General features: G+C 40.2%; 1 protein-coding gene across 7 annotated transcripts in view; it reads left to right on the top strand.

Annotated features, from left to right (window-relative positions):
* The window catches only part of LOC116053110 (spectrin beta chain, non-erythrocytic 4-like), a 107,471-nt gene that overhangs the window by 56,363 nt on the left and 23,156 nt on the right, over window positions 1-27,952 (top strand). For 5 of the 7 annotated variants that reach the window (XM_031304028.2, XM_031304029.2, XM_031304030.2 and 2 more), the window contains 2 exons: window positions 1,329-1,475; window positions 25,538-25,801. In XM_031304028.2, coding sequence (XP_031159888.1) covers window positions 1,329-1,475; window positions 25,538-25,801 — 411 coding nt within the window. Of the gene's footprint in view, window positions 1-188; window positions 550-1,328; window positions 1,476-25,537; window positions 25,802-27,952 lie in introns of those variants that run through there. The other 2 variants (XM_031304033.2, XM_031304034.2) reach the window with 2 other exon arrangements.

Raw genomic sequence — 27,952 nt, 5'->3', positions numbered from 1 at the left:
AGCTGCCTGCCATTTCATTGTTTTGGGGAGGATCTTTTCTCCTTCTTCTTCTTCTCTCAGTCCTCCTTATTCTTGCCCTCTCACTCGTCACTGATCCGCCTCCGCCCCTCCTCTCTCTCCTGGTTGTGCATATAGCGAATCCTCAACAACATAGCAGAGAGAGAGAGAGAGAGAGAGAGAGAGAGAGAGAGAGAGAGAGAGAGAGAGAGGGAGAGAGAGGAGCGCAGCCTTAGTTTGAAGTCTCCAGTTTGTCTCCTCAGCCTCCAGTCTTGTTGTTATTTAACCTCCTGCTTGGCGTTTTCTTTTGTGTGGCTGTCTCGTGGTCAGCTCTCCAGAAGGTGCCTCTCTTTCTCTATAGCTCTCTCTGTCCTTTCCTTTCCTTCCTCTACTCGTTCTCTCTCTCCATCTGGCTCTGCGGTGAAGAGCGTCTTTGCATGTGTGTGACGGCGGACCAGCGAGGATGCGGATACCAGCGGCTGTTTGCAGCTGCCACAATCCCATGGGCTGTTCCCGCTAAACGCTGCCGGTAAACGGGTTATTCGCTTTACAGTTGAGTTAAAAGAGAGGGTCGGAGGTGCAGGTGGAAGTGTTGCATGCAGGTGTGAGGATCTTGATAACGTAGAGACGAGGGTGCTGATGCTGACCTAAATATTTTGGTGATGCTGTCAGCGCAGGCGTGGAGTGTTCTCCCTGTGTTTGCCTCACACAGACACAAATGCAGATTTTACTCTTTGATGGACAGTGGATATGTGAGTGTGTGGAGGGGTTTGTTTGCTGTGTGTGTGTGTGTGTGTGTGTGTGTGTGTGTGTGTGTGTTGATGCTGTGGTTCTGTTCTGTTTGTGTGTATATGTAAATCCTTGCCACCATGCTTGTTGGTACATGTGTGTCTGCCTACATGTGCCTGCTGTGCGTCATTAAATATTCATCTCTGTGTGTTTGACCTTGTATTTCCCACTGTATGTATTGCTGGTGTGTTTATCTACAGTGCACTCTATCATAATTCTATTTACCATATACATACATACACATACAGAATTATGATAAAGTTTGTGTGTGTGTGTGTGTGTGTGTGTGTGTGTGTGTCTCTTATGCAATCAAGCATATAGCGTTTCTCTTATGAACTGGACACTATTTCAGCATGTACCTATTAGTGGGTGCGAGAGTGTTTTGGTGTATCCAGATCTTTTTAAAATGAGGAATCAGTTCATACACACCAACAGTTATTTACAGTATGTATGCTCATCCAGTATTGACACCTCTCTCTCTCTCTCTCTCTCTCTCTCTCTCTCTCTCTCTCTCTCATTCTCTTCCTGTGTCTCTCGTCCAGCTGGGGGACTGGGTGTGTGAGAAGATGCTAATGGCGAGGGACAGCAGCCGAGACGAGACCCAGAAGCTTCATAAGAAATGGCTGAAGCACCAGGCCTTCATGGCCGAGTTGGCCCAGAATAAGGAATGGTTGGACAAAATTGAAAAGGTAAGTGCTGCCAGTCCCTAAACGATAGTATTTTCCTGCCATGCAAATACAGTTTTGGTACTTTTTTCCTCTTGCTTGAAAGTTTACTGGGTCCTTCTGATGTTGAGTGAGTTGTATACCTTTGCCCTTTTGGTCCTTGGAGCATAATAAAATGCCACTCTGTAATGTGTATTTTGTCATGTAGCATTTGGGTTTCTTTTGACAGTAATCAGCAGAGGATGTCAGGATTGAGAAGGAATGACATGATATATTGGTTTAGATATTGGAAGTGGCTTGGGCCCACTGAGCTATATTTCATAATCTGTGTTCTTCTTACAGTATGCCTTTGCCTTTTTGATGTTTCAGTGTGTCTCTGTTTGGCAGATGCTGTCAATATATTATTTTACACATACTTTTTGTTGTAGTTTTATAAACATTGCTCCTACAAATCGTGCCCAAATAACAAAGCTTCAAAGATGCTTGTAACAGATTTTTCATTTACGATTAAAGCGTAACTCTCGCCAAAATGCAACCTAGGGTCTTTTTGTGAATGTACCTGAGTCAAACTTTCGTTTAAAAGCATAATTAGGACGGAAACGCCACTTTTAAGATTTACCGTATTTTCGTTTTTCGGTCAAATGGCCTTTTGAATGGGAGTGCTAGGGGCACTTCTATTATGGCATCAAAATTAACATTTTTAAAACACTAACAAGGCTCGACACAACATGAAACTTTGCTCCAAGTATCACCAGGGGCTCTACACCTTAACGAAAGCATTGACAACATTGTTTGTGTACACAGAGTTTACTAAAAAGAAAGGTTTTGAACAACTTACTGTGGCTGTTGTTTTTCCGGTCGCCGTCCATCTCGCAAGTCAAACATAGTCGAGGAAGGAGAGTAAAGATGGAAAGCTCCTAAAGCTTAGTTCCATATAAGTGCACGGATAATTTATTGTTTTGTCGTTAGTGAAAAACAATATTGACCTTGTAGTTGAAAAAGGAGCCTCATATAAGAATGACATTTCCTCCTATGGAGCATTCGGAGATCACCTATTTTTGACTGAGAAAATGGCGGATAGCGTAAACAACAACTGCTAACGTGAGTTGCTCAAAACCTTTCTTTTTAGTAAACTCTGTGTACACAAACAATGTTCTCAATACTCAAGTTCGTGTGTAGAGCCCCTGGTGATACTTGGAGCAAAGTTTCATGTTGTGTCGAGCCTTCTTAGTGTTTTAAAAATGTTAATTTTGATGCCATAATAGAAGTGCCCCTAGCTCTCACATTCAAAAGGCCATTTGACCGAAAAACGAGAATACGGTAAATCTTAAAAGTGGCGTTTCCGTCCTAATTATGCTTTTAAACGAAAGTTTGACTCAGGTATATTCACAAAAAGACCCTAGGTTGCATTTTGGCGAGAGTTACGCTTTAATGTATGCAGAGATAAAGCCTATACTCATCAAGTGTTTACATTATTTTGTCTACCTCCTATAGGTACTATAGAGCGGCACGTAGACTTTGAGCCATTTTTCCGTGGAGTCTTAAACAGCACTTAACATCAATCTAGGAATACAAAATAGAAAAACAATTGTAAAGGCACATACCTTTACGTTGAATCATCAATGTAACACTGTAGATGGTTAGCAGGGGAAACTATGTTGATTTTAGGACTATTATCAATGTTAGCTGTGTTTGGAGTGTTTTTATGGTCCCTCAAGGTTAAGATTTATTTTTTGCAACGATATCATTTTAAAAATTAAAGTGACCCTTTATGTCTACTTCCCTTCAGACAGGCATCACGGATGTAAACAAAGCTTGGATATCAATCATCAAAGTTGCACAGCCTTTCATTACCTAATGGCAAATTTATTTTTAACCGTTTCATATAATATTGCTGGTATTAAACACTAAAGTGCTAAACTCACATAACTGAAGCGTAACAAAGCCAGTGGCAAGGGCAGAAAGTATTACCGAAGGATTTTAAATAGAGAGGGGAGCACTGTAACCTTCACCAGTGCTCTGTGTCCTGATATGATCTGTTTCATATTAAGGAGATTTATACAGCCCGTCAGCCTCTTGTGTAAAGATGCACTCGACACAGACGTAATTGGGTTAGCCAGTGTTTCCCCAGCTGCATGTCCAGGTTTCACTGGGTTGACTTTGGGCTGTTGTGTTTACACCTCTCACTGCTGCAGTGACGTAAATCTGTATGTGTGAAATCAGTACGGGTCAGTAGAACTGTAGTTCAGTGCCACATTCCCTCGGGAACTCGTCAGTAGTTTGTGATCCTATTTTAGGCTAAGTTGCACATTGTGTGTGTGTGTGCCTCTGTGTTGGCCTGTGAGAGGCAGTGAAGGCGATAATTGAATGACATTTGCTCATGTTATCATACTACAGATGGCCTTAGATGTTATTTTGCTGTCTATGTTGTCAATACATTTCTGCATCTCTCCAGTTTAATTGCTTGGACTGAAATTTTCAGAGGCATTTTGCACCACTATGATTAATTATTGCAATCCTCAGAAAACATGAACACCTTTTCTGCTAAATGAATGATCAAGAATTGTGTATGTCCATTAGAATATATAAAAGATGATATAATTCTCACATGTTCAGTCTTTGTCCTGGCAGCGTTTACTTGTGTAATTTTTTTTTTTAGATTAGATTAGATTAGGGGTGTCAAACTCAATTTCACAAAGGGCCACACTGGAAAATGAGAATCACATCAAGGGCCAGACATGTACGGGTTTATTGACATGCTTTTATTTAATCCAAAAAGTTAAATATCTTTGACTGTATTATTGCATGTCTCGTATAGTCTTCTCACTCACAGTTTGTTCGACATAAAGTCCTAAAAAAAGTCAACCAAAATGTTCTTAGCCATCATAGAAGAAAGCGGCCAAAAATTTTGAAAAAAGCAACAAAAACGAAGAAAAAGCAACAAAAACTAGGTGGGCCAAAATTTGTTGTAAACCAAAATTGATATGCGGGCCGGATCAAAATCTGCGAGGGGCCGGATTTGGCCCGCGGGCCTTGAGTTTGACACGTGTGGATTAGATTCAAGTACTAGTACAAGTACAAAGACAATGAAATGCAGTTTGCATCCAACCAGAAATGCCAAAAAGTGCAATGTGATATTCAAGTATAGACAGGACAAGAAATATAGTGCAGTGTAGACAGTAGTGTACAGTTGGTTTACAGAAGGTGGTTTAGAGTAATATAAATTAAATATAAATGTGTGCAGTGTATTAGCAGTTACCTTATAGGAGCGGAATAAATTGTAGAACTAGGCATGGGGCGGTATGATAACCTTCAGCAAAAATATCACGGTATTACGGTATTGCAATTAGAGCTATAAATGTATTAGTTTTGAAATGTCTGGATATTTTGAACACAATGTATGTGTAAAACACACTGCACACTGGCAGGGAGAGGGGAAAAAAACAGCACATACCTTAGGAACGGTATGACAGAAAATGTTAGTGTTGTTGAAACCGTGACTTTTTCAAACCGCGGTATACCTTGAAACCGGTAACCGGCCCATGCCTAGCTACAACTCAGTTATGGCCTGCATGACCATAACTGAGTTTTCACTTTTTGTTGAAATTCTGCAAAAGTGAAACCTTTCGAACTAAAGCAAAAACATGCTAAAGTTAAATTTGTTTCAAATTCACTTCCATGCTCATCTTTCTGAGCGGCTGATGCCGTTTCAGGTCATCAGATTATGTTGACAATAGTCTCACTGTGCCTGTTATCAGCACAACATTAGATAGTGTGTGTGATGACCCTTCAGAGAACTCAAAGTGAGTGGCTGCTGAAAGAGTTTTGACAGGACACATGGATGATGATGGACCCATATGGGTTGTTATGGAAAATCAAACTTGTGTAGTTAGCAGGCTGTTCATCTGTGTGGAGTGTTTGATATAAACTAATCTTGGCAGTGCGTCATTCTGTACTGAGGAAACATCAAATGATCCATCAAATATTGCTATACTGAGTGTATTTCAGTCATTAAAGCTCATAATACTATGTGTGGTGGAATTTCCAGCTTACGAACTCATGCTGTTGAGACAGTGGTACCCCGATCTCATTCAAGTCAGTGTCCAACATAACCTCATAACCTGTCTCAGGCAGAGTAGTAGTTAGGGGTGGGAATCTTCACTGGTGTCACGATTCGATTCCGATTATCCCGTCAATGATTCGAATCGATTCACCACAATGTAAATATATCATTCTGGGCTCCAGAAAATGGTGATGGGGGACTTTTCACTATTTCCAGATGTTTTCGTCAATAATGAAAATAATTGTTAGTTGCAGCTCTAGTTCAGACACACAGGTGATACACAAATGTACCTGGTATGACATAATTACAAAAGACGATTAAGTTCTGGTCCATCATTCAGCTTAAATCAAATACAGTGTCCAGTGCAAAGAAGTGGCTAGAGACTCTATTTTTTCTTTCTGCACTGTGAGGTAGGAGCCTGAGAGTGTGTGTGTGTGTGTGTGTGTGTGTGTGTGTGTGTGTTAGGGATGGGCGATATGGCCTAAAATCCATATTGCAATATACATTACAGCCTCTTGCGATAACGATATATATCGCGATATATAAATAAGAATAAGAATAATAAGAACCATTTCAGACCAGGTTACATAGACCCTAAGGAAACCTAAACTGCTAAATGTATTTTTTTTTTTTTTAAAGAGAAAGAAACGTAGTATGTAGTTTTGAGAACATGTATTGTTCAAATTGTAATTATACAACATATTGTTAGATAAATAAAATTCAAGTACACTAGTTGCAGAGACTTTGACAAAGAAAAAGCTTAAAGTATTGGGTGTCTTCTCTTTAGTGCAAACCATTCTAAAAGGCACTACACTTAGTTAGTTTAAGTCATTGGTTCTTAAATGCCACCCAAGATGCAGAGAACAGGAAAAACTGGTGTCTGTTTAGTTAAGGAACAGACACTGTACTGAAAATACTTTCAGTATTAGGCAAAGATGCACAGATACTTTAAAGCAGCCATATTATGCTCATTTTCAGGTTCATAATTGTATTTTAAGGTTGTACCAGAATAGGTTTACATGGTTTAATTTTCAAAAAACACCATATTTTTGTTGTACTGCAGTGCTCTCTCTCACTGCTGCAGATCCTCTTTTCAGCTGGTCTCTGTTTTAGCTACAGAGTGAGACCTCTTTTCTTCTTTTTCTTCTGTACTATCTTTGATTGCACTGCACATGCGCAGCAGCTCAGATGTAGATCATGTCAGCTAGCTAGCTCCATAGACAGTAAAAGAAAGGCTGACTTCGGTCAGTTACAAGGCAGGATTAGCTGGGAGACTTATAAATGAGGGCGCACATGGAAGTAGTTCTTTTGTAGATTATGGTGAACTTGTGTGTGTTGTAGCAGTGCTTTGCTATTGAGAACGAGGTAGCATGCTAGCGTTAGCATTAGCGTTAGCATGCTACGAGCTAATGGTTGCGGTTAGCCTGCTCGTTTCGGCTTGTGACGTCACAAGCCGTGCAGATTTTGACCAGCTCACCCAGAGACTGAAGGCAGGACACATTCAGAAACCGTATCTCACTCTAAACAGCATGGGTGGATTTTTTTCAAAGTTTGTATATGTGTGGAAGCACCAGAGACACAACATAACACCCCAAATCCCAGAAAAAGTGATTTTTTCATAATATGGGCACTTTAGTTTCTTACCTGCAGCCTAATGTAACGCATTTGAGCACACACACACACACACACACACAGAGGCCGGTCTGATAATAGTTATACATTGCAAGTTGTTAGCAACACCATCCGGCAGCCTGGCACCGCTGCCTGCTGGTCAAACTGTGCAGCCTCTGCTCAACCCGTACGGCGGGGGCCCTAAACTTCCCGGTAAATTTTTTGGTCCCACTCCGCCGCTGCACACACACGCACACACACACACACACACACACACACACACACACACACACACGGCCATATGTTCAGTGGGGAAGTACGACGTCTGCAAACACCGGCTGCCGTCCGTTATATAGTAAATTGTCAGGCTTATGAAAGGCTCCATGGTACGGCTCGACCACAGGTCCGTTGTAGCGGCTTAAATCCAAGCCAAGTCCAAATAATGGATGTTGCACCGGTCTTTTTCACCAGCTCCTTGTTTCGCTTTCAGCCATGTTTACTCAAGATGACGATGACGCGTTGCAGCCAGTTGCAGTTCGTGGCTCTAAATTTCACGGGTAGATTGCGTCATCAACATGAATTATCGCGATAGTGCAACATAATTAAAATCTCTATCGTAGGCCAATTTTGTATCGTTTATATTGCATATCGTCTCTATCGCCCATTCCTAGTGTGTGTGTGTGTGTGTGTGTGTGTGTGTGTGTGTGTGTGTGTGTGTGTGTGTGTGTGTTAGCATGGGGGTTTATATCGTCTATAACGTGGGCATGTGATGTGAGAAAAAATTGGCTTACTGATGTGTAATGATATACAGTGATATAATGTTGAGAGAGAGCAGCACTGTGAGGCCTCAGAGCGCCGAGCTGTTTCCATTATAGATTCATGGGTCATGTGCTTATCTGAAGGCAGAGTTGTGTTACTGGAAAAATGCTTACAGGAGGAGAGAGAGGATGTGACAGAGACAAAGAAGAGGAGGAGAATAAACACTGTGGTTTCTTGTATTTGCAGAATTGTTTTTATGTTGTTTTAAATGCAAATGTCCGGTAAATAACAAAAATGATTAGTTCCTAATTTGCAAAGTTTAAGTAAAAATGATTTTACTTGTGATAGAAACTGATTGAAATGCATCATTTGCATACATATTGTAGTTAATGTCATGATTACTTTGGACTGCAGTTCAGAAGTGGCTTTGCTTGTCTGAAATGCACCTGGACCTCTTGAAATATCAAATCTGCTGCTGCTCTGATGTATAAAGGAGTCCATTGTGGTTTTTACGCCCACAAGCTTAAGTACCAGAATATTGCTTAGTGCATTTATTTGTTTTCTTCTTCAGATGAAAATATGTAATTGGCTCACAGTAGAGTTTAGATTCTCTGCCCGAGCCCGAATCGGGCCGACATTTTACGCCGCTATGATCGGGCCGGGCCCTTAAACAAGCATTTGTGTTTTTTTAATCATTACTTTATTAGCCTTATTCGGTGGGGGGAAAGCTATGCCTCTCCAGCTTCTCCCGTAGCTCTGGGTGTATGTCCTGCACTGACTTGAGTGTGAGGTAAACTGTGCTACATCGCGTCTCCCCCATCTGCAGCACTGTTGTCGGCCAATTAGGTGATCGAGAACAGAAAGTCTCCTATATGGTCCCAGGGCTTTGATTATGTTGCTGCCTTGATCTGTTACCCACACTATTCGGCGGAGGGAGCTAGGGTCGAGGTTTTTTTTTTACGTTTCTTCATTCGGATCCATTTGCGATCCGTTCCATTATGAATAAACAAACAGCGCAGTTTACATGCTTCGTCCTTGTTGCATTACCGGTATTCATTAAGATAATTCTAAACAGATTTCTGTAGTTCCAACAACTCTGAATTGTAGTTGAGAACGTCAGTTATAACGGCCCACGTATTAAAAAATTGTCGGGTTTAAATCGGGATCGGGCTCATAATTACAGTTAATGTGTCGGGCCGGGCCGGGCTCGGACACACCGTGCATGAGCTCGGGTAGGCCGGGCTTGATTTTTTGGGCCGATCTAAGCTCTAGCTCACAGTAAAAAAAAAACTAAAAAAAACAATAACAACCTACTCATATCTTACGATAGTCAAACAACACTGAAATCCTAGAATACTTTCCTTTCTTTATGGATTTTTATATTTATACTGCAAAGAGTCCAACTTGACTGCACGCAACAAAATCAAGGGTGTGAAGAGTGTAGAGACTTCTGTGAAGCCTGTTCCCCCAGCAGGATGAGTCTCCTTCGCAACCTAAACAATTCAACCCAACTTTATTTATATAGCACTTTACACACAACACAGTCGATCCAAAGTGCTTTACAGCACACTCAGAGCAGAACAATAAAAAACATGCAACATGAAATCAAACACACACTCAAAATCTTTTATTTTATTTTTAATTCAATGAAGGATCATTAAGTTGCAGAGAGAGGAACTGGCATATATAGGAACGTTTTATGTGCTTGTATACTGTGTATGTGTGTGCTCTCTAACTTCTCTCTTTGTGAGGACCAATTTTAGCCGTTGAAATTGCCGTTTGTATTGTATTGGTGTGTATCCAGCTCAAGTGGTCCCAGCTCATGCTCCTCAGTAGCAGACTGTAGTCACACCAGGCTAGCTGTTGGCATATACACAGGGTTTAGCTTCTGAAGTCGTTCGTGATCATCCATCTTCACCCCCAAAAGCCTGCTCCCAGGCCGTTGCTTAGCAACGTAAGTTTTTTTTTGCAAGATAACATTCATAGGATTTGGCATCTTTTCATTGTCTTTTAAATCAAACATGTTGCCGACTAGTGTTAGAAACATTTTTCTATCCCCGGTGCTGTGTTCCTGATGTTAAAATGTGTATGTAATTAAAAAAAAAAAAACACGAAACACATGTTTTGGCTGCAATATGAATCCTGATTGTTTTCGGGTAGTGTGGTATTGTGGTTCCTGTTGTACAGTACTTCCTGGTTGTGTCCGAAATGGCATACTCTGCGGTACATATGCAACATGTATACTATTGTTCAACGTACTTTTGTGTAAATAAACAGTAGTGTGTATCTTTTCGGACGCACTAAGCTGTAATTTTCAACGTCACTTCCTGAGAGCCTCCTTGCCGTTGAAGACGCGTAACCATGGTAACCCCTGCAGACCTCCGCTCTAGTGGCGTTGCCAGACAATGCTTAAATTACTGAAAGAGGTGAATAACTAGACCAACAGTCGTTTAAATATGTAGAGATGTAAATTAAAGCGTTACAGAGCTCCTTGGTTTCTGTCCATTTGTCTGTTATTAACATTGTCGTTACTACCGCTTTGCATTGTGGGATATTTATGCCGGCGTAGTGTCCAGCATGGGCGTAAATCTGGTCTAACAGTAGGGGGGGGACAATAAACATAAAATTTCTGAAGAGCAATTTTTGAAGGGGACACAAATAATACAGCAACAATTATACTCGTAGAGGACATGTACACAGAGGAAAACCTTAATACTATCATTAGTGTAGCATGGAGACTGTACCATTAGCCTTCTTTTCAGTGTTTCTCTCGATTCAATGAAAAAGCTGACTAAATTGACCAAAATACTCTTCTTTAAAACAGAAAAATTAAAAAAAATATATTTTTAAGTTGTTTACAATCAAGCCACAAAAATACCTTAAAACATAATGACTTATTTTGAAAAAGTATCCCCATAAAAGAAATACAATGCTTTTGTACACTTGTTAAATTAGTTGATCATAATGTAAATTAGTGAGCCACTGGTAAAGCTCATCTGCTAACCCTGACAGCCACACACCTCCAAAAATATGAACTAAGCTCAAGACACTTACCTGAGACTCTCCACCTGACTGTCCCTGGTCTCCCTGAGACTCTCCACCTGACTGTCCCTGGTCTCCCTGAGACTCTCCACCTGACTGTCCCTGGTCTCCCTGAGACTCTCCACCTGACTGTCCCTGGTCTCCCTGAGACTCTCCACCTGACTGTCCCTGGTCTCCCTGAGACTCTACACCTGACTGTCCCTGGTCTCCCTGAGACTCTATACCTGACTGTCCCTGGTCTCCCTGAGACTCTCCACCTGACTGTCCCTGGTCTCCCTGAGACTCTCCACCTGACTGTCCCTGGTCTCCCTGAGACTCTACACCTGACTGTCCCTGGTCTCCCTGAGACTCTCCACCTGACCTGTTTTTCTTTTCTCTTGGTTAGGCTTATCGCCGTGGTAACATTAGTTGTAGTGGGTGCATTTCTATCCAACAAGCTATAAACAAGCTAGGTAACGTTACATTACATTACACTAACATAGTTACATTACATTACACTAACATAGCGAACTTTTTGTCATAACTAATTCATTAATTACTCAGCATCATTTCTATTTGAGAAAAGAAAAACTTCATCTGATGTTCCTTTCCTCAACAGGCACGATCTAGAAAAGGCAATTCATGCCTTTATTAGTTCTAGGTTGGATTATTGTAATGCTCTTTACGTTGGTCTGAATCAGACCTCCATCTCACGTCTTCAACTTGTGCAAAATGCAGCTGCTCGCTTTTTAACAAACACATCTAGACGTGCACATATCACTCCTGTTCTCTACACCCTTCATTGGCTCCCTGTGCGTTTTAGAATCGATTTTAAGATTTTATTGTTTGCTTTCAAGGCCTTAAATGGTCTGGCTCCGGAGTATTTTTACTTACTTAATTACTTAATTACTTTGCGGGAGCACAACCGCTCATTGCGGTCTTCAAACCAGCGACTTTTAGAAGTGCCAAGGTCTAGATATAAACGGTGGGGTGACCAGGCTTTTGCAGTTGCTGCCCCGAGACTCTGGAACAAGTTACCCCCTGATATCCGCACTATTACAGATGTAGCTCTTTTTAGGTCCAAACTTAAAACGCATCTGTTTAGTCAGGCTTTTAATACGTAGCAGTGGTGTGACGATTTCGTTCTTCTGTTTCTCTGTAACTATTTCTGATTTTACATGTACTTTCTTTATATTGTATGATATGTGTTTTTATTCTTGGTTTCGATGTTAAGCACTTTGGATACCTGCTGGTTGCTGTAAAGTGCTATATAAATAAAGTTTGATTGATTGATGTTTAATGTGAATAAAATAGCCTTGAACCACCTACTTACTACATTCCTGTCACTACCGATGTGACTGTGAGTCTACCTATTATCCTAACGTACAGCATGCAGTGGACCAAACCACTGTGAGGCAAGGGAGGGGGGGACTCAAAATGTTTCTAAACTTAAAAAGCATTTTTTGGGATTTGTATTGTTTTACTACTTACACAGATATTTTAAGGTACATCATTATGTTATTTACAATACACAGCATTGTTTTAATGATATTTTCAGGGGGGGACAACCGTTAGATGGGGGGGGTCCTGACCCCCCCGTCCCCCCTGGGATTTACGCCCTTGGTGTCCAGTATTGCATACTGTCATATTTTACCGGAAATATTATTCAATTTGCGTACTATTGGTATCATACTAAGGTTTCGGGCATACTAAAAAATCTCAAATACTGTTTTAGCCTCCTAAATAGCATGTTAGTATGGAATTCCGGACGCAGCCTTGTCTAAAGACTCTGCGTCCTGTGTCCTGGTTGTGTCTCTCTGCTTGTGTCCTCTGAGAGTCTCCAGTCTTTTTATATAATCTGGTAAGAACCCCTCTCTGCTGTAAAGGAAGCACATTGCCTGTACTCCAGCAGCGGAGGCCTTTTTGGATGATTATGATGCATCTTGTGTGCTGTGTCAGTTTCTGTTGTGACGTCAAGTGGCCGGCAGCAGCTGGGGCGACTCGTCTCCTCTTCCTGTGCTTGTGGTAGTTGCCAGGCAACAGCTGTCCAATCCCCTCTCCCTTCTCCTTTCTCTCCTCTCTTCGTACCTTTACAGCTCATGTGTGAAGGTCATTCCTCCTTCTCTACCCTTTCTCTCTCTCTCTCAATCCTCTCCCCTTTAATCAGGGGACAGGAAACATGTCAAGATTTGACAGGAAGTGATGTAAGACACCGACCAGGAGAGCATAGAAAAATGCTTTTGAGTGTTGAAATCCAGCCTACAACAGTATGTGTTAATGTATTGTAGTATAGAGGGCCAGATCTAATACGCTGAGGTTTGCAGTGTTCTGAATGTGTAATGCATTGTTTAATCAATAACTCTGCTGTTCTGTCGCTGCAGCATGACTAGGCTTCCTTAACGGGCCAGATAAACAAATCTGATTACATGTGGATCATATCCATAATGTATAACTATGACAAGGAATGATGAATGACCTGAGTGAAAACATTTGTACCAAAATTCAAAGAAGAAAGATTAATGCTCAGATGAAAGGTGTGCTTTTTTTTAAAGCCCCTTGTGCAGGTTTCTGGTTTCTTAACCAAAAATAGAACCTACGTTTTTCTATTTACAGAGCTACAAATCAATGTAATAAGTAGTCTGCATGCCCCTTTGAAGACGTGCTGCTTGTAAAGATGTGCCTAGTCATTCTGTGCTGTGTCTGTAATGTAACGCTGCAGTGATTTAGAAGAAATAGAAGCTGCTGGCTGTTACGGGTGATTTGCCTCAGTTGCAGCAGATTTTGTTTGTTTGTGTATGTGAGTATGTGGGGGAGTGTGTGTGAGAGAACACTGAAAATGGCTTCTTCCACATGCAGTTGCTAGCCTAAATCCAATAGGCTTTTGATTCCTGGCCCCTTCTCTCCCATTACCCTTGATAATTAATTGGCCTCATTAACTCATTATGAATAACAATCTCTGCCTTTGCGGCCCCGATCCCACTCTCACTCACTCTCTGTGTTGTATCACACACTAGTAAAGAGAAGAGGTGAATAGACTATGAATAGGCTTGATATTTTAAATATTTAAATGTTAAAACATCTGTTTGGTGTTGTGTTTCAGCGACTCTTGACTATTCTCTTGTGTTTGTGTTGTTTTGAGTTTGTAGCAGTTGTGTAGTTTGCCCCTTTCCTTATATATGATTTCTTTCTTGTGGGCTTTGCAGACAGTAAGTCTATCAGGAGAAAACAGGGTTTGTTGTGTCTACTGTGTTCGATAGATGACAGAGAGACAATTTTTACCTCCTTATTAATAATGAGCAGAAGTTTGGCCTGAAGGTGATGTATTGTGTTTTACTAAATCCTTTATCCTTTGTACAGTGGGCATTTTGGATATTTTTTTGGGGGTGGCAGTAGCTCTGTCCATAGGGAGTTGGGTTGGGAACCGGAGGGTCGCTGGTTCAACTCCCCGTACGGACCAAAGTATAGAGTGTGGACTGGTAGCTAGAGAGATGCCATTTCACCTCCTGGGCACTGCCAAGGTGCCCTTGAGCAAGGCACCAAACCCCCCACCCCCCAACTGCTCAGGGTGCCTGTCCAGCAGTTGTAGCCCACTCACTCTGGCATCTGTCCATTTGTGCATGTAAAAGGACCTGAGCATATGTGTGTATTTTTCAGGCCTGTGTGTATGTAGTGTGTAATAACAACAGAGTGAAAATTGTAATTTCCCCACTGGGAATTAATAAAAAATGATACATTATTAAATTATTATATCTGCAGATAGCCTCTGCATTGTCAGGCTTGGCTTAACTTTCACGAGCTTCAGCCTCAGCTTTATGTAGCCTCACCCATACTTTAAGCTGACACGCTAACATTAGCAGTTCATTCAAAACACAGCTAATGTTAGTGTTAGCATGTTACTTTTGGATGTGGGAGCATTTATTAGTTAACGTTAAGCATATAATAATAATCCATTTTATTTAAAGGCGCCTTTCTCGGCACTCAAGGACACCGAATGTGGGCTGTCTAACATTTAAAACGTTACTTGCTAAAAACTACCATGCATACATGTTATCATAGTCAGACTAGTAATATGGTCACCTTTCATTTAAACCACATAAACAGAATAATCTAACCATCCTGCATTTTTGTTTATCCAATGTCAAGGACTGGATGGCAGCTAACTTCATAAAATTCAATAGCAATAAAAAACAGGTTTTGATCTTTGGTCCAGAGCATCATAAATTACAGACACAGTCCTCTCTCGTAGGTTTCTGATTCTTTAATTGTAATTTGTAAATTTTATAATTTAGAAAGCATGTTGTGCTTAATGCTTGAAAAGTGCTATATAAATAAAATTATTATTATAACATTTAGAATGTTAGCTTGCTAATGTTACCATGTTTCCATGGCCCATAAGCATTTATCTGAAGTTACAGCTGAGGCTGATGGGAGGTATTCTGTCATGAACTGGAGTTTTGGACAGTGTTGGAAATGTTGGCCTGTTAGTGGTGCTAGATGAAAAGATAATGCTAGTGATCCCCTGACTCTGAACCAGTGGTAGAATTGCGCCCCGTTGCCATCACTAGAACTAAATATGATTAAATAATCATTTTCAAAACGTCTGGTGAGTCAAATGAGTTGGCAAAACCTAAATATGTATGCACATAAGTCAATCTATGTCCTTTCCCCTTTTCTGACATATACTATATATGCAACTGATTCACTTCACAAAGCCCTGTGTGCATTCATAGCTTTGACCTGTAGTTTTGTGCTAGCTTTGCAGTATATGATAAAGTGTGTGTGTAAATGTGGGAGTGTATGTAGTCTTCCTCAGCAACACTGTCCCAGTTCAGTCCAACTCTTTATGCAGAACTGGCATGAATGCTCCATGGACAGTGTTCCCAGAGTATCTAAAACAACTGGAATTGATTTAAAGAGAATAAAAATATGACAGCAGATCTCTGTCTCAGTTAACCGCTTCCTCTCAGTTAGAGCACTAGTATCATCACTGCTCCATTGATGTTCTCATCGCACATACCTCCACACCCATGCGCGCGCGCACACACACACACACACACACACACACACACACACACACACCAGAGAGGGCTGAAAGTCAGGTGGTGTTCCTCAGAGTTAAAACAAATTTTAATAACAAACCACAGTTATTTTCTAGTATTCAACAACTATGGGTGTTTGCAGGAGTGTTTCTTTTAAAACAAACAACCAAAACTATTGCATCCACACCTGGTCATTATCTACTTTCTGGTTCTGACCTCAATATGTCTCACAGTGATACTATACAGGAGCTTCCTCTGCCTACACTGCAACCCTGCTATTAAGACTCTTATCCTTCAAAGAGAGCTCCACTTTCACTGGCAGACATGCACACCACAGGGTTTAAACCTAAATCTCTTTGTCAGATTTTGAGCATAATTCAGCAAAATAAATCACTAGTCTGTTTGTTCTACAAGGATCCTGGTTTTAACATTAACCCGTAACGTGATTTTTCACGAGTCACTTAACAGTGTGTTTAAACTTTGTGGGTATGACTTAACCAGCACACAGTGTCTTTACATCTTTCTTTTCTAATGTTGAGTCCATATCAAATAGGAAAGTGCAGTAAAATTAAATGAATGCCTTCCAAATCCTGGAGCACTCTGAGCTTTCTGATCCTCTCAGTACAAAAAGACACACTCAGGGGTTTGAGAAGGACAATGGTAAAAAAAAAAGGTTCAGTTTTTTCCTCCAGTCAAATTGATGCTTTTACAGCAGCACAGAGGAGGAGAGCAGGGCGCTTTCTGGGTAGATGGGTGCTCACAGTGCTCATCTCCCGTATCTAGCTGGGCGCCTTCTGCAAAATATGTCATTGTGTGTGTGTGTGTGTGTGTGTGTGTGTGTGTGTGTGTGTGTCTGCTGCTGTAACAACATGAGTAAACCTTATCAGTAAACCATATCATTTGGACAGAGGTGTAGTTGGGCAACATGTATGTAATATCTCGTCAAAAACATACTTTGTTGTGGCTGGGTTAGCTCAGTTGGTAGAGCAGGCGCACATATATAGAGGTTTGCTCCTCGTCGCAGCGGCAGCGGGTTAGACTCTGACCTGCGGCCCTTTGCTGCCTAGAGATTGGCATGGTTTTATTTCAGTTATCCTAATAGCTGGTTTGATTTGCATTGAGAGATGATTTTATGGAAAGTACCCCATGCCAATCTCTAGGTATGGTGAAGGGGATGTGATGATGTGGGGCTGTTTTAATTCCAAAGGCCAAGGGAACTTTATCAGGATGCATAGTATCCTGGATCCATGAAATAAGTGGCCTTTAAAAATAAAAATCTGCCTGCCTCCGTGGGAATTTAACATAGGGGTGTACTTACTTATGCCCCCTGTATTTTAAGGAAGAACATTTATTTATTTACGATACATTATTCATTCACAAAGAAAATTGGTGTCCTTAAAGATTGGATTTTTCCTCATTTTTTTAATTAAGGCATTAAGATCAATTTGCAAAAGATGATTTTTTTATTCCTCTTTTTAGTCAACTTTAGCATGGGTGTCCTAATTTTTTCACATGACTGTGTATATATATATATATATACTTTGTTAAGTCCAAAAAGTTTGGACTTGTTAACGTTAGTTTTCCCTCCATTTGTTTCCTCTAGCATTTTGCTGCGGCAAATAATACATATGTGAGGATGACTTCCAGGAGGTGTTGATCTTTTCTTTAGCTGTAACCCAGTCGCTCCAGTGGAGCTGCTCAGTGGCCAGCAGATCAGACTGTGGTTTTACTGGGCAGCCTGCCAGGTGTGCATGTGGGCTTTCCTGCAATGAGAGGCTTCCTAATAATATTATATATATATATAATTCCTTTATTATCATGGTTTCTTGTTTAAGCAGTTAGTATATCAAAACAAGAAAATATTTTCCCATTTCATACCAACATGAAATAATACAGTTCATGTGTTGTCGGATGTCAATCAAACTGCGACTTTAAAATGTCACTTCTCCGTTTCTTTTGTGAATTGCATTATGAGAGAATAGTGTGCTGTTGATGCACAAACACTCAATTCAAAAATCGCCCATACTTTGTTTGCATCCTGTTTGCTTTGAGTATAGATTTTAAGTAAACACACTACATACTAAAGACCTGCTTTGAATTGGTAAATAGTATGGACGGCTATTGCATGCATCACTTTCTGAGTACCAGAGGATTTCCCTAAAAGAGTTCTACAATACGAATAGAATATAGTTGTACAACATCAACAATTATTCATTTCAAAAGCGAAAGCTACAACGTGAAAAAGTATTTTTTTTTATATTTGGTCAGATGAACAGATTTTTCACACGTGGAGTAAATATTGACACAATAGCAGCAGTGGCCTGAGCGTGACAGACACACTGACCAGCCGAGTGTCAGCAGCAGTGACGCTCGGGAGCAGATGTCTGCTGTAATATACAGACCAGACAGCAGAATGAGGACCGCCCATCTGTTACTGTTAGCATCAGTGTTCTGTCAGGAGTCCTCACTCCCTTTCCTTCTTCACTTTGCCTGTTTTCTTCTTATGTTCGTATCATTTTCTTTTGGTTTATTCTCAAAAACATAGCATAACGTCTTCCTTATTATCATAAGTTCTAGGAGGAAAGAGGGTGGTGTTGCATTGTTATGAAAAAACGGTTTAGAATATATTTAGAATACTTTTCTTTTTCATGTTATTTTTTTTGCATTTTTGCCTTTATGGGACAGGTGATAGTGTGTGCAGGCAGACAAAAAATGAGGGAGAGAGAGGGGAATGACTTGCTACAAAGGTCCAAGGCTGGATCCTAACGGAGTATGTTGTTGTGTTGTGTGTGTATCAGGGCGCCCAGGAATACCTATCGATGTCGTGTCAAGTTTTTATATTTTCCGCTTTAAATAGTATTAATTGAACTAGTGCAGTGCCTGTTGAAAAGGTGCCTGTTCTGAACGGGTCGATTGCTTGGCCTCCAGTATTGCTGCTTGTAGCTTTCTCGAGAACCGCTCATACAAACAACTTCCCACCCTACCCTGCGCTTCCTTGGGTCCTGAGCAATACACCTGCCATGACATAGTTGCATCCCCTGGCAATGCTAGAGTATACGTGTCAACAGCTAGCTATATGAGACCGGGCTGTTTGTTGGAACAAGAGCATTCATTCCGAAAGTGGCAGATGCTTGAAATGTTTGAGTTTGCTACAGGGTAACATCTCCGGTCTCTGTCGTCATCTGTTCTTGAATGTACTGTAGCGAGCGACGGAGAGCAAGCTGTACCCAACATGCTGTTCGGCGGTGTAACTATGAATAGGGGTCGCTTCTCAAAACACAACACATCGTGCACATATAGCACAGACTTCATAGCAAGGAGTGTGAGCATCGCTTTTACTACTTTAAATGGGTACCCCAGTGATTCAGTAAAACACTATCATAAAGTGGGCTGACTTGCAAGACAGATTAAAAGAAGAATGATCTAAATAAATACAGCAGATGCAGAGATACCCCTCAAATGTATGAAGCAGGACAGAAATCCCCTTTGTTTTCAGGAGCAGTTTGTTTGCTCTACTGTGTGGGATGCATGAACTTCTTTCACTATACTGCATGTGTTTTTACTTATGTGAAACTTCCTTAAATGTTATTTTTATAAACATTTTAGTCTCTGGAATGGGTCAAGCTCCAAAAACACTTGATCCTTTGATTCCCATAATGCAACTCGATAGCCTGCGTGGTAAACACCAATATCTTTCAAACTCCACGCCCCCAGTTTGTAACGCAGGCTGTTAAAGATTTCTATGTCTCCAAGCTCAAGCCAAGATAACTCAGATAACAATAGAAGCCATTTTACAACTGTTTTTGCAGGCGGACTAAACTGATCCTAATGCGTAAAGTCAGTTGAATGTCTCTTAAACTTTAAAAAGAAAAAAAACAGCAGTTACAAGTTGGATGTGGATTTTTCTTCCCATTGTTTCGGATCAGCTTGCTGTGGAATCTCTGCAGATACGGTTTGTGTGAGCAGTGGAATATCATGATCCTCTTTGAACTGCAGACTCAGTATGTGTGAGTGTGGAGTAGCAGCTCTCAGTCTGTGGGTGAAGCTGCTTGAGCCCACGCAGCGCTCCCACTCACCGCAGAGGACGCATCAGCAGCCAGGGAAACGCCACACCAGAATGAGAGCTGACGTAACGCACTAACACTGGAAATTACGTGACAATGAGTGGTGTAGTGTGGCCTCCTGTTCAGCTTTTATTTCATTTTCTGTTTGTTAATGTACGTACACACATTACTGCAGTTCCATAGAACATTTTAGTAGTTTTTGAGGAAAACAATACATTTCATTTCATTATCATAATTCTACTCCTTTTCCTCCACTTGTACCCATCTGGTTCAGGAGTTTAAGCCATTAGTGTTTGTTTTTTATCTTTTATTGTAACATTCATTAATGTAGGAAATAGGAGTTTATTATTTATGCAATGGAAATATATTTTTCATTCATGGAGATCTGATAATTTACAATAAATTTGTAACACACATTTGTAACATATTGTGGAAAACATGAAATGGGATCTTTGCAAAATATCTGACATTATGTTATATAATTATTGCCACAATACAGAATGTTGTAAAATGTATAGCCATATACAGTATGTTTTTTTTCCCTTATGTTATACACAGTATAAAAAAAACTTGTTTGATATATTCTTAAACAATTTTTAGAAAATATAAACGAAATTGCCATGTTTTCAAAAATATAGCTGCATTTAAATTTAGATCATTTTTTATAATATATATATATATATAAAATGCATATTTTGTGAAAAAGAAAAATGCATTATATTTGCTAAAATCTGACTTAACATCAACATTAACAACATTACCACATGCAGTTATATGTGCTATCTCCTCAAAAATAGCTTTTAAAGGAAGACTTCAAACCTGCAATGTTTTTAGTATTACTTCACTTTGTTCTATGACTAATAATGCTTTTATAATACTCACATTCACACTGTGGAGCAACCATTCTCACACAGCCGGTCTGGGGGTTTGGACCAGAAGCCTTTTTTTATCATCCCAGTGCCATCCAGTTTCCAGTCATCAGCCAGCTCTGTGTGTCTAGATTTGATCCTAACCTGAGTGAATCAGGCAGGATGTTGTCCTCTGTGGATGATGAGTCCCTGCTCAAAGTTATTTTACTGTTGAAACGGTGAAATGTGTTGGCAGAGTCTGAAATGCCAAGCACCAAATACTGAGAAATGTAGTAGTCTTACTTAGTAGAGTACACAGAGTAGGCTACATTGTTGTGATGACTAGTAGGGCTTTAGTCTTTGCCCAAACGCTGTTGCCGAAGCTGGGCCGGGATGTAATTTCTCAAATTTCCCCGGGCTTGAATCAGGTCAGATTCAAGCATATTTCCCAGTGTTTTAATGCAGACCTTATAGTCTGTGTAATGTCATGAATAATATATGGACTGTGTACTGCTCTGTGTGACTGCCGTCTTTTATATACAGTATATATTCATCTTAACCAATGGATAAAAAAAACAGTGGAATTTAGGGCTTGGAGTTTGGGTTCATGTGGGGTTGGGACTGATTTTTTTGGGCCCAATCATAGCTCTAATGACTCGTTATTTACAGTCCTTTTTACATTGGCAATATTATTTTTCTAGCAGCATCACTAATAAAGTCGTTATTTATTCGGCATTTTAGCAGCATGTTGGTCGGTCGGTCGGTCGGTCGGTCGGTTGGTTCATCACTTTGGTCCAGACTGAAACGACTACTATGATATGGATTACCATGACATTTTGTACAGACATTCATGGTTTCCAGAGAATGAACCCTACTGACTTTGGTGATCCTCTGGCTTTTTAGCTTTTTAGCTGTAGACTCTGTTGTTTTTCTCTGTTTTGTTTAATTAAAATTGTACTTTTCTTCTTCTATTTTATCAGTTTAAATTGCATTGTTTCTACAACGAAAATAATTTATAAACGTGAAGAAATATTAGTTGTGGCCATAATGTGAATCTTGTTTTCACATGTACAGGCAGCCATATTGCTACATTAACACAATATTTTAAGGGAGATGAATACAGACACTGAATGAATAGCACTGTTACTGTATAATGGAAGTAAGTAACATACATATTGTATTTAAGGTTACCTTCCCCAGCACTGGGTTTGGGTTTGACACAGGTTAATAAGCCACCAATTTTCTTTTGTCCTTTTGTTTTCATCTGATATTTTTTCTTTGTTTGATTCCTCCTTTTTTTCTGTAACTCTCTTTCTCTTTCCAACACGCACGCACGCACACACACACACACACACACACACACACACACACACACACACACACACACACACACACACACACACACAGGCTGCAAAAGACGAATTACAATTGGATGGGGGAAGGATTTCACTGTGGGGGTGGTAAATTGGAGAAAAAAGGAAGGGAGCAGGTGGACATAAGGAATGGTGGTGTGTGTTTGTGTGTGTGTGTGTGTGTGTGTGTGTGTGTGTGTGTTTGTGCTTGTGTAAAATGGGGTTCAGAACAGGATGAGGTACAAAAGGGGGCAGAAATATCAAAAAGAGAGGACAGAGAGAGAAGGGGGAAGGGGAGTGTGAGGTAATTTATGAGGCATTTTAATACGATGAGGTTTAATCTCTTCACACACACACACACACACACACACACACACACACAGACACATACATACATATCCTAACCCAGTTCCTCAGTACATAATTATCCCAACATAAGACCCAGCGAATATATGTGGATGTGATGAAGCCGAGAAGAGAGAGCCATCCTTGCATCCTTATGACTATATTTAGATGTTCCATTTCAGTAGGGCTGCAAATGATGCTTTTTATTTCTTGATTCATTGTTTGGTCTATGAAATATTAGCAAATAGTGGAAAATATCTATCTCAGCTTCCCGAAGCCCTTGGTGACGTTTATAAACAACTTATTTGTGCGATTAACTGTTCAAAACCCCCCCAAATATTCAGTTTACTATTATAAAAGAATTAGAAAACCAAAAAATATTCGTATTCGAGAAGCTGAAACCAGTGATATTTTGCCATTTTTGCTTTGAAATTTCTTAAGAATAATAGATTTTTTTAAATGTTTTCAATTAATTTTCTCATTTTCAGTGACATCAGGTCAACTGTTTATTGGAATTGTAAATCACCTTTACAATAATTACAAATGGGTTTGGGCTTTCTGATTTTTGATCAGACAATGTGATCAGATTATGGACAATCTGCAATTTCTGACATTTCTTTAAAGGGGCTGTACTTGAAATACTGAAGAAAAAAAAACTGCGGGCTGGGATTGCCTCCATGCGGCTCTCACAAGTTTTTTGACGGCCAGATGCACAAACATGCACGGCCGGACTGGCTATCAAAACAAAGAACAGAGAAACCCAGATTACAACACACACAGAGGAAGTGTGACGTCATTCTCTGCTCAGGACGGCATTATTCCACTATATCTTTACTTAGCAAATATTTGTTAGCCACTATATCAATGTTCTGAATGTCGGGTACCGCCCCTTTTACAGAGTTTTTAATAATGCAGCCCTTGAAAATATATAATTTTTATCTCTGTATTTCAGAAAGATGGAGTAAGTTTTCCCTCTGTCTTAAACAAGTTCATTTTACACTCTTTATTGTTGTTTATTTTCATATTTATTCTTTTGTTCTTTGATTGTACACCCAGCATTTCTTGAAACGTTACTGCTTTTTGAAATATACATGGTTCATTTTCAGAGTATCTTTTGGCATAAATTTGCCTAGTGATGAGGGGAAAAGTGATTAACATGAAACTGATATATGCTTAAAATTATGAGTTTATGTAAATACTGCCAAGGTGCTGTGTAGAGACACAGACTCACTGATTAAGGTGGTTGATTACGTAGTGACCTCATTATCACAACAGGTTATGTTTAATATTGTAATGGTGATTATGGCGTGTCATTTGGTAGCTCAAGTGCGTTTTGTGTTCAGTATTTACCTCAAGTGCTATATACTCTTTTGATTCTACATGCTCAACTGTTCACTAGTTACATGGTCTGAACATGGGCCCCTGGTTATGTTTTAAAATAGTGAGGCAATCTTGGATAGATACGTTGAATTGTAATTGTAAAAAAATGTCATGCATTTCTACATAACCTCTGCAAATAAGTCAAGAGCCGACTCTTCCATTCTGCTCCTTAGGAGACGTCCCATCTCCACAGCCGAGGTTGTCTTACTTTGACTCGCAAATCGGTTCGGCATTTTTGGCAACAGTATAATCCGACTTTTAGCTTGTGTGGAGTCAGTGGACCAAGCAGGTTCATTTAACATACGCTAGCCTATCTTTTCCTGTGTTCTATTTTCAGTCCACGATAATAGTTAATGAAATAATAAATGAAATGTGTCAGACTCCTGTGTGGATTGGCAGACTGTGATTGACACCCAAAGCATGCTGTAGCAAACGATCAGCGTCGGGTTCGACTGAACCAACTCATAGGGTGGTCTAAAAATGTGTGATTTTTATTTTTTTATTGTTTTCGCCAGTTGCTGAAAATAGTCGATTGAACATTGATACAGGCTGAATGTAACATGTCAAAAAGCTAGAAAAGCGTAACGTTAAGCCATGTTGGTCTTATTACATGCGCCGGTCGGATAACAGGCAGGATTTGTAGTCATGGGAGCAGGACATCAAAACTTGAAAAAACATTTTCATTGGACGTAAAATTAGTAAACGGGCCCGAGTGCAGGATGAGTCACCAAACCTTTGAAACCGTTTCACAGGATGAGAACAGACCGTGATTAAAATGTAAAAATACTCAGAATTGAACAATAGGTAAATGACCGAGAGTTAACACTGGAAAAATGCATTTTTCATTTCATGAGGCCTTTAAAGGTCCAGTGGCATGAACATTTCACCTTATGAGGTTTTTTAACATTAATATGCGTTCCCCCAGCCTGCCTATGGTCCCCCAGTGGCTAGAAATGGTGATAGGTGTAAACCGAGCCCTGGGTATCCTGCTCTGCCTTTGAGAAAATGAAAGCTCAGATGGGCCGATCTGGAATCTGCTCCTTATGAGGTCATAAGGAGCAAGGTTACCTCCCCTTTCTCTGCTTTGCCCACCCAGAGAATTTGGCCCACCCATGAGAGAGAGACATCATGGCTTTCAAATGATCAAAGTGGCAGTTGGTCAAGGCCACACCCCCACTCTCCACCTTTCCCCCCCCCCTCTCCTCCTCAATAGCTACAGACACAGAAATGGCACATACTAAGGAAAGCTCATTGTGGGACTGGCTCTAGTGGCTGTAATTCTGCACCAAGGCTGAATTTCGGGAAAGAGACTTCAGATACAGTATTAGGGGACCACTAAGGTCTATATAAAAATCCAAAGAGCACCATGTCATGGGACCTTTAAATATAATCAACCTTTTAAAGATAAAAAGTAGGGTAGCTAAACTATAACTTTGCTAATTGAATAATGCCGATGCCATTTGCTCCACCTGCTCCATTGCTCATCCGCCTATGGGTCTGTATATCATTATCGCCTGTAATGGTCGCTTCCTATTAAAACATGAAAGGTCTGAACCTCTATGTTACCGCCCCCTCTGTGTTCCTCCCTCCTCCCGTCCATCCAGGAGGGCCAGCAGCTGATCCAGGAGAAGCCGGAGCTCAGCCAGGTGGTCCGGAGGAAGCTGGAGGAGATCAGGGAGTGCTGGCAGGATCTGGAGAGCACCACCCAGGCCAAAGCCCGCCAGCTCTTTGAGGCCAACAAGGCCGACCTGCTGGTGCAGAGCTACGAAAGCCTGGACCAGAGACTGGGCCAGCTGGAGTGTCAACTAGCCTACGTGGACCAGGGACAGGACCTCACCACTGTCAACAAGCAGCTGAAAAAACTACACGTACGTAGGATTTAAAAAACTAAGTGTTCTTCACTTTATTCTCGCAGGCATTTCAACCAAAAGTCCTCTTTTAAAGTGCTGTGTCTCTAACCTCAAGCTTACTCATTCTCAAACTTATTGAGCTCTGATCCTTTCAAAGGCTGCATAAGCAGAGTGCTAAACAATTTGATTAAAAAAAATAAATAAAAAGCTTTATATTTGTTTAACAGAAATGTATGCTTCTGTATCCCATTAGTTGGTCAGCTCTAGGTTACAGATTATTACATTACAAAGACAAGATAAACATTAATATTTAAAGGTACAGTAAAGAAATTCAAGAGCATGTTCGGTGATTCCAGATGAAGTTCATGTATGCTTCTTTTATTCTGTTTTTAAGGTTAACATAGAGTACATATATTTTTGTGGAGGATTCTGCATGTCAATTAGATGACAGTGCTGCTCTGTTTCTCCTCTGGGTTGTTTTTTTGCCTTTTAGTCAGTCTGACAAGCAGCCAACGATATAACAAGTGTCTCTATTTCCTTTATGAATTACACAAGCATTATTCTGGCACTTAGTGAATCTGTGGTCTTCTCTAGTTTTCGCCATAGCAAAAACGGCTAATGATCACATTACTAGGAATTTTTGCCAGATATTTGTGCAATATTGGGCTAAAAAAACATAGTTCATATTTGTTATAAGTATTCATTTTCTAGGCTACAGGAGTTCCAACACTTTTCTAAATAGTTTGACCTAAATTGTGAATATGACTCTGTAGCACTGCTTCTTTACTCTACATGCTGAACTGTCTCACAGTGACTCACTGTTCACGTTATTATCTCCACACAGTGATGGCCTCCTCTCATTGATATTTAAACAAAACATCATGTTTGGAAATGACTAACTACTGCATTTTTCACTGGGTGCCTTCAATGCTTTTTATCTCATTTCAGCACAGTCAGGCGCTTTTACTTTCACGCCAACATACATTTTTTATTTGTGTTGATGTTTTTTTTAACACTATAAGCCATCAGCACTCATGCCAACCCAGTGAGCTTTCATAAGAGTTTCATCCCAAGATCATTTTACAAATACTGATTAGTGGAAGATATTGATTAGTATATTTTTTTAAATACAGATGCCAACATCTTTTTTATTATTGTTTGCCAATTAAATCAACAGATTTTGATGTTCTTTGATAAGCTTACGGTTTTGTGATTGATTGGATACAGTTTCATCTCTGTTTGTCCTGTGTTTAGTTATTTCAATATATGTTCACATTGAATAGTCTTAAATTTACTTTAGTAATTAAATACCTAACACTGATCATGTGTTATTCTGTTCAGGTTCTGGTTGTGTGCGGTGAGAGAGTACACCGCTGAACTGGTGCAACTACAGTTTATTTTTATCAGGAAGAATAAGGAATGAATTTGAAATGTTGTTGCGTAGCTTATGAGCTAGCAATTGCTGACCGAGTACTGATTCAAGAACCAGAATTGTTTGCAATGAGCATGGCAGCTCCGCCATCTTTGCTGTGTGAGTGTGTGTGCGTAAAGTCGAGTACTTTGTGCTGTTGAAAAGTTGGAAAAAAGCACTATATAAGTGCAGTCCATTTGCCATAAACGAAAACTTAATAAACATAAAATCAAAAGCTAAGAGCTTTCAATTGACCCCAACTGTATTTTCAAAGCATTTGTTTTTGTTATTTGGATTTGCAAAATACTCATGTACACATACGTACAGTAGCTGAAGGTGTGTGAAGGGTGTACACAGCCCTGTATCGTCTAGTTATATCTATATTTAACAACGCAACTTTTCTTGTTCTATACCCATAACCTGTCCAATAACTTAATATTCTATAATTAAATATCCATTAGGTTTAATTTCATGGTAGTAAACGTGATGTAAAAAGGTCTTTTTTTCTTCTACGTGTGATATTGGGATGTAACTCGTCACTTGCCCTCCAACAGCGGCGGTTTGGAGGAGTCTGATTCTTTGCACAGCCAACAGCAGGCAGGTGTGACCTGGGTTTAACAGCGCACAGATTCATCCTTTCATTACTTCATCATTTCACCGGACATGTCTCACTCTCCTCTCCCACAGCATTCCGCTTACAGCTTCCTTTAACAGGCTGCCATTAGCACTGCTTTACCACATCATCCTAACTCCAAACC

Source organism: Sander lucioperca, chromosome 5, assembly GCF_008315115.2.
Source record: "Sander lucioperca isolate FBNREF2018 chromosome 5, SLUC_FBN_1.2, whole genome shotgun sequence".
Taxonomy (NCBI): domain Eukaryota; kingdom Metazoa; phylum Chordata; class Actinopteri; order Perciformes; family Percidae; genus Sander; species Sander lucioperca.
This window is presented reverse-complemented; position numbering and strand designations above follow the sequence as displayed.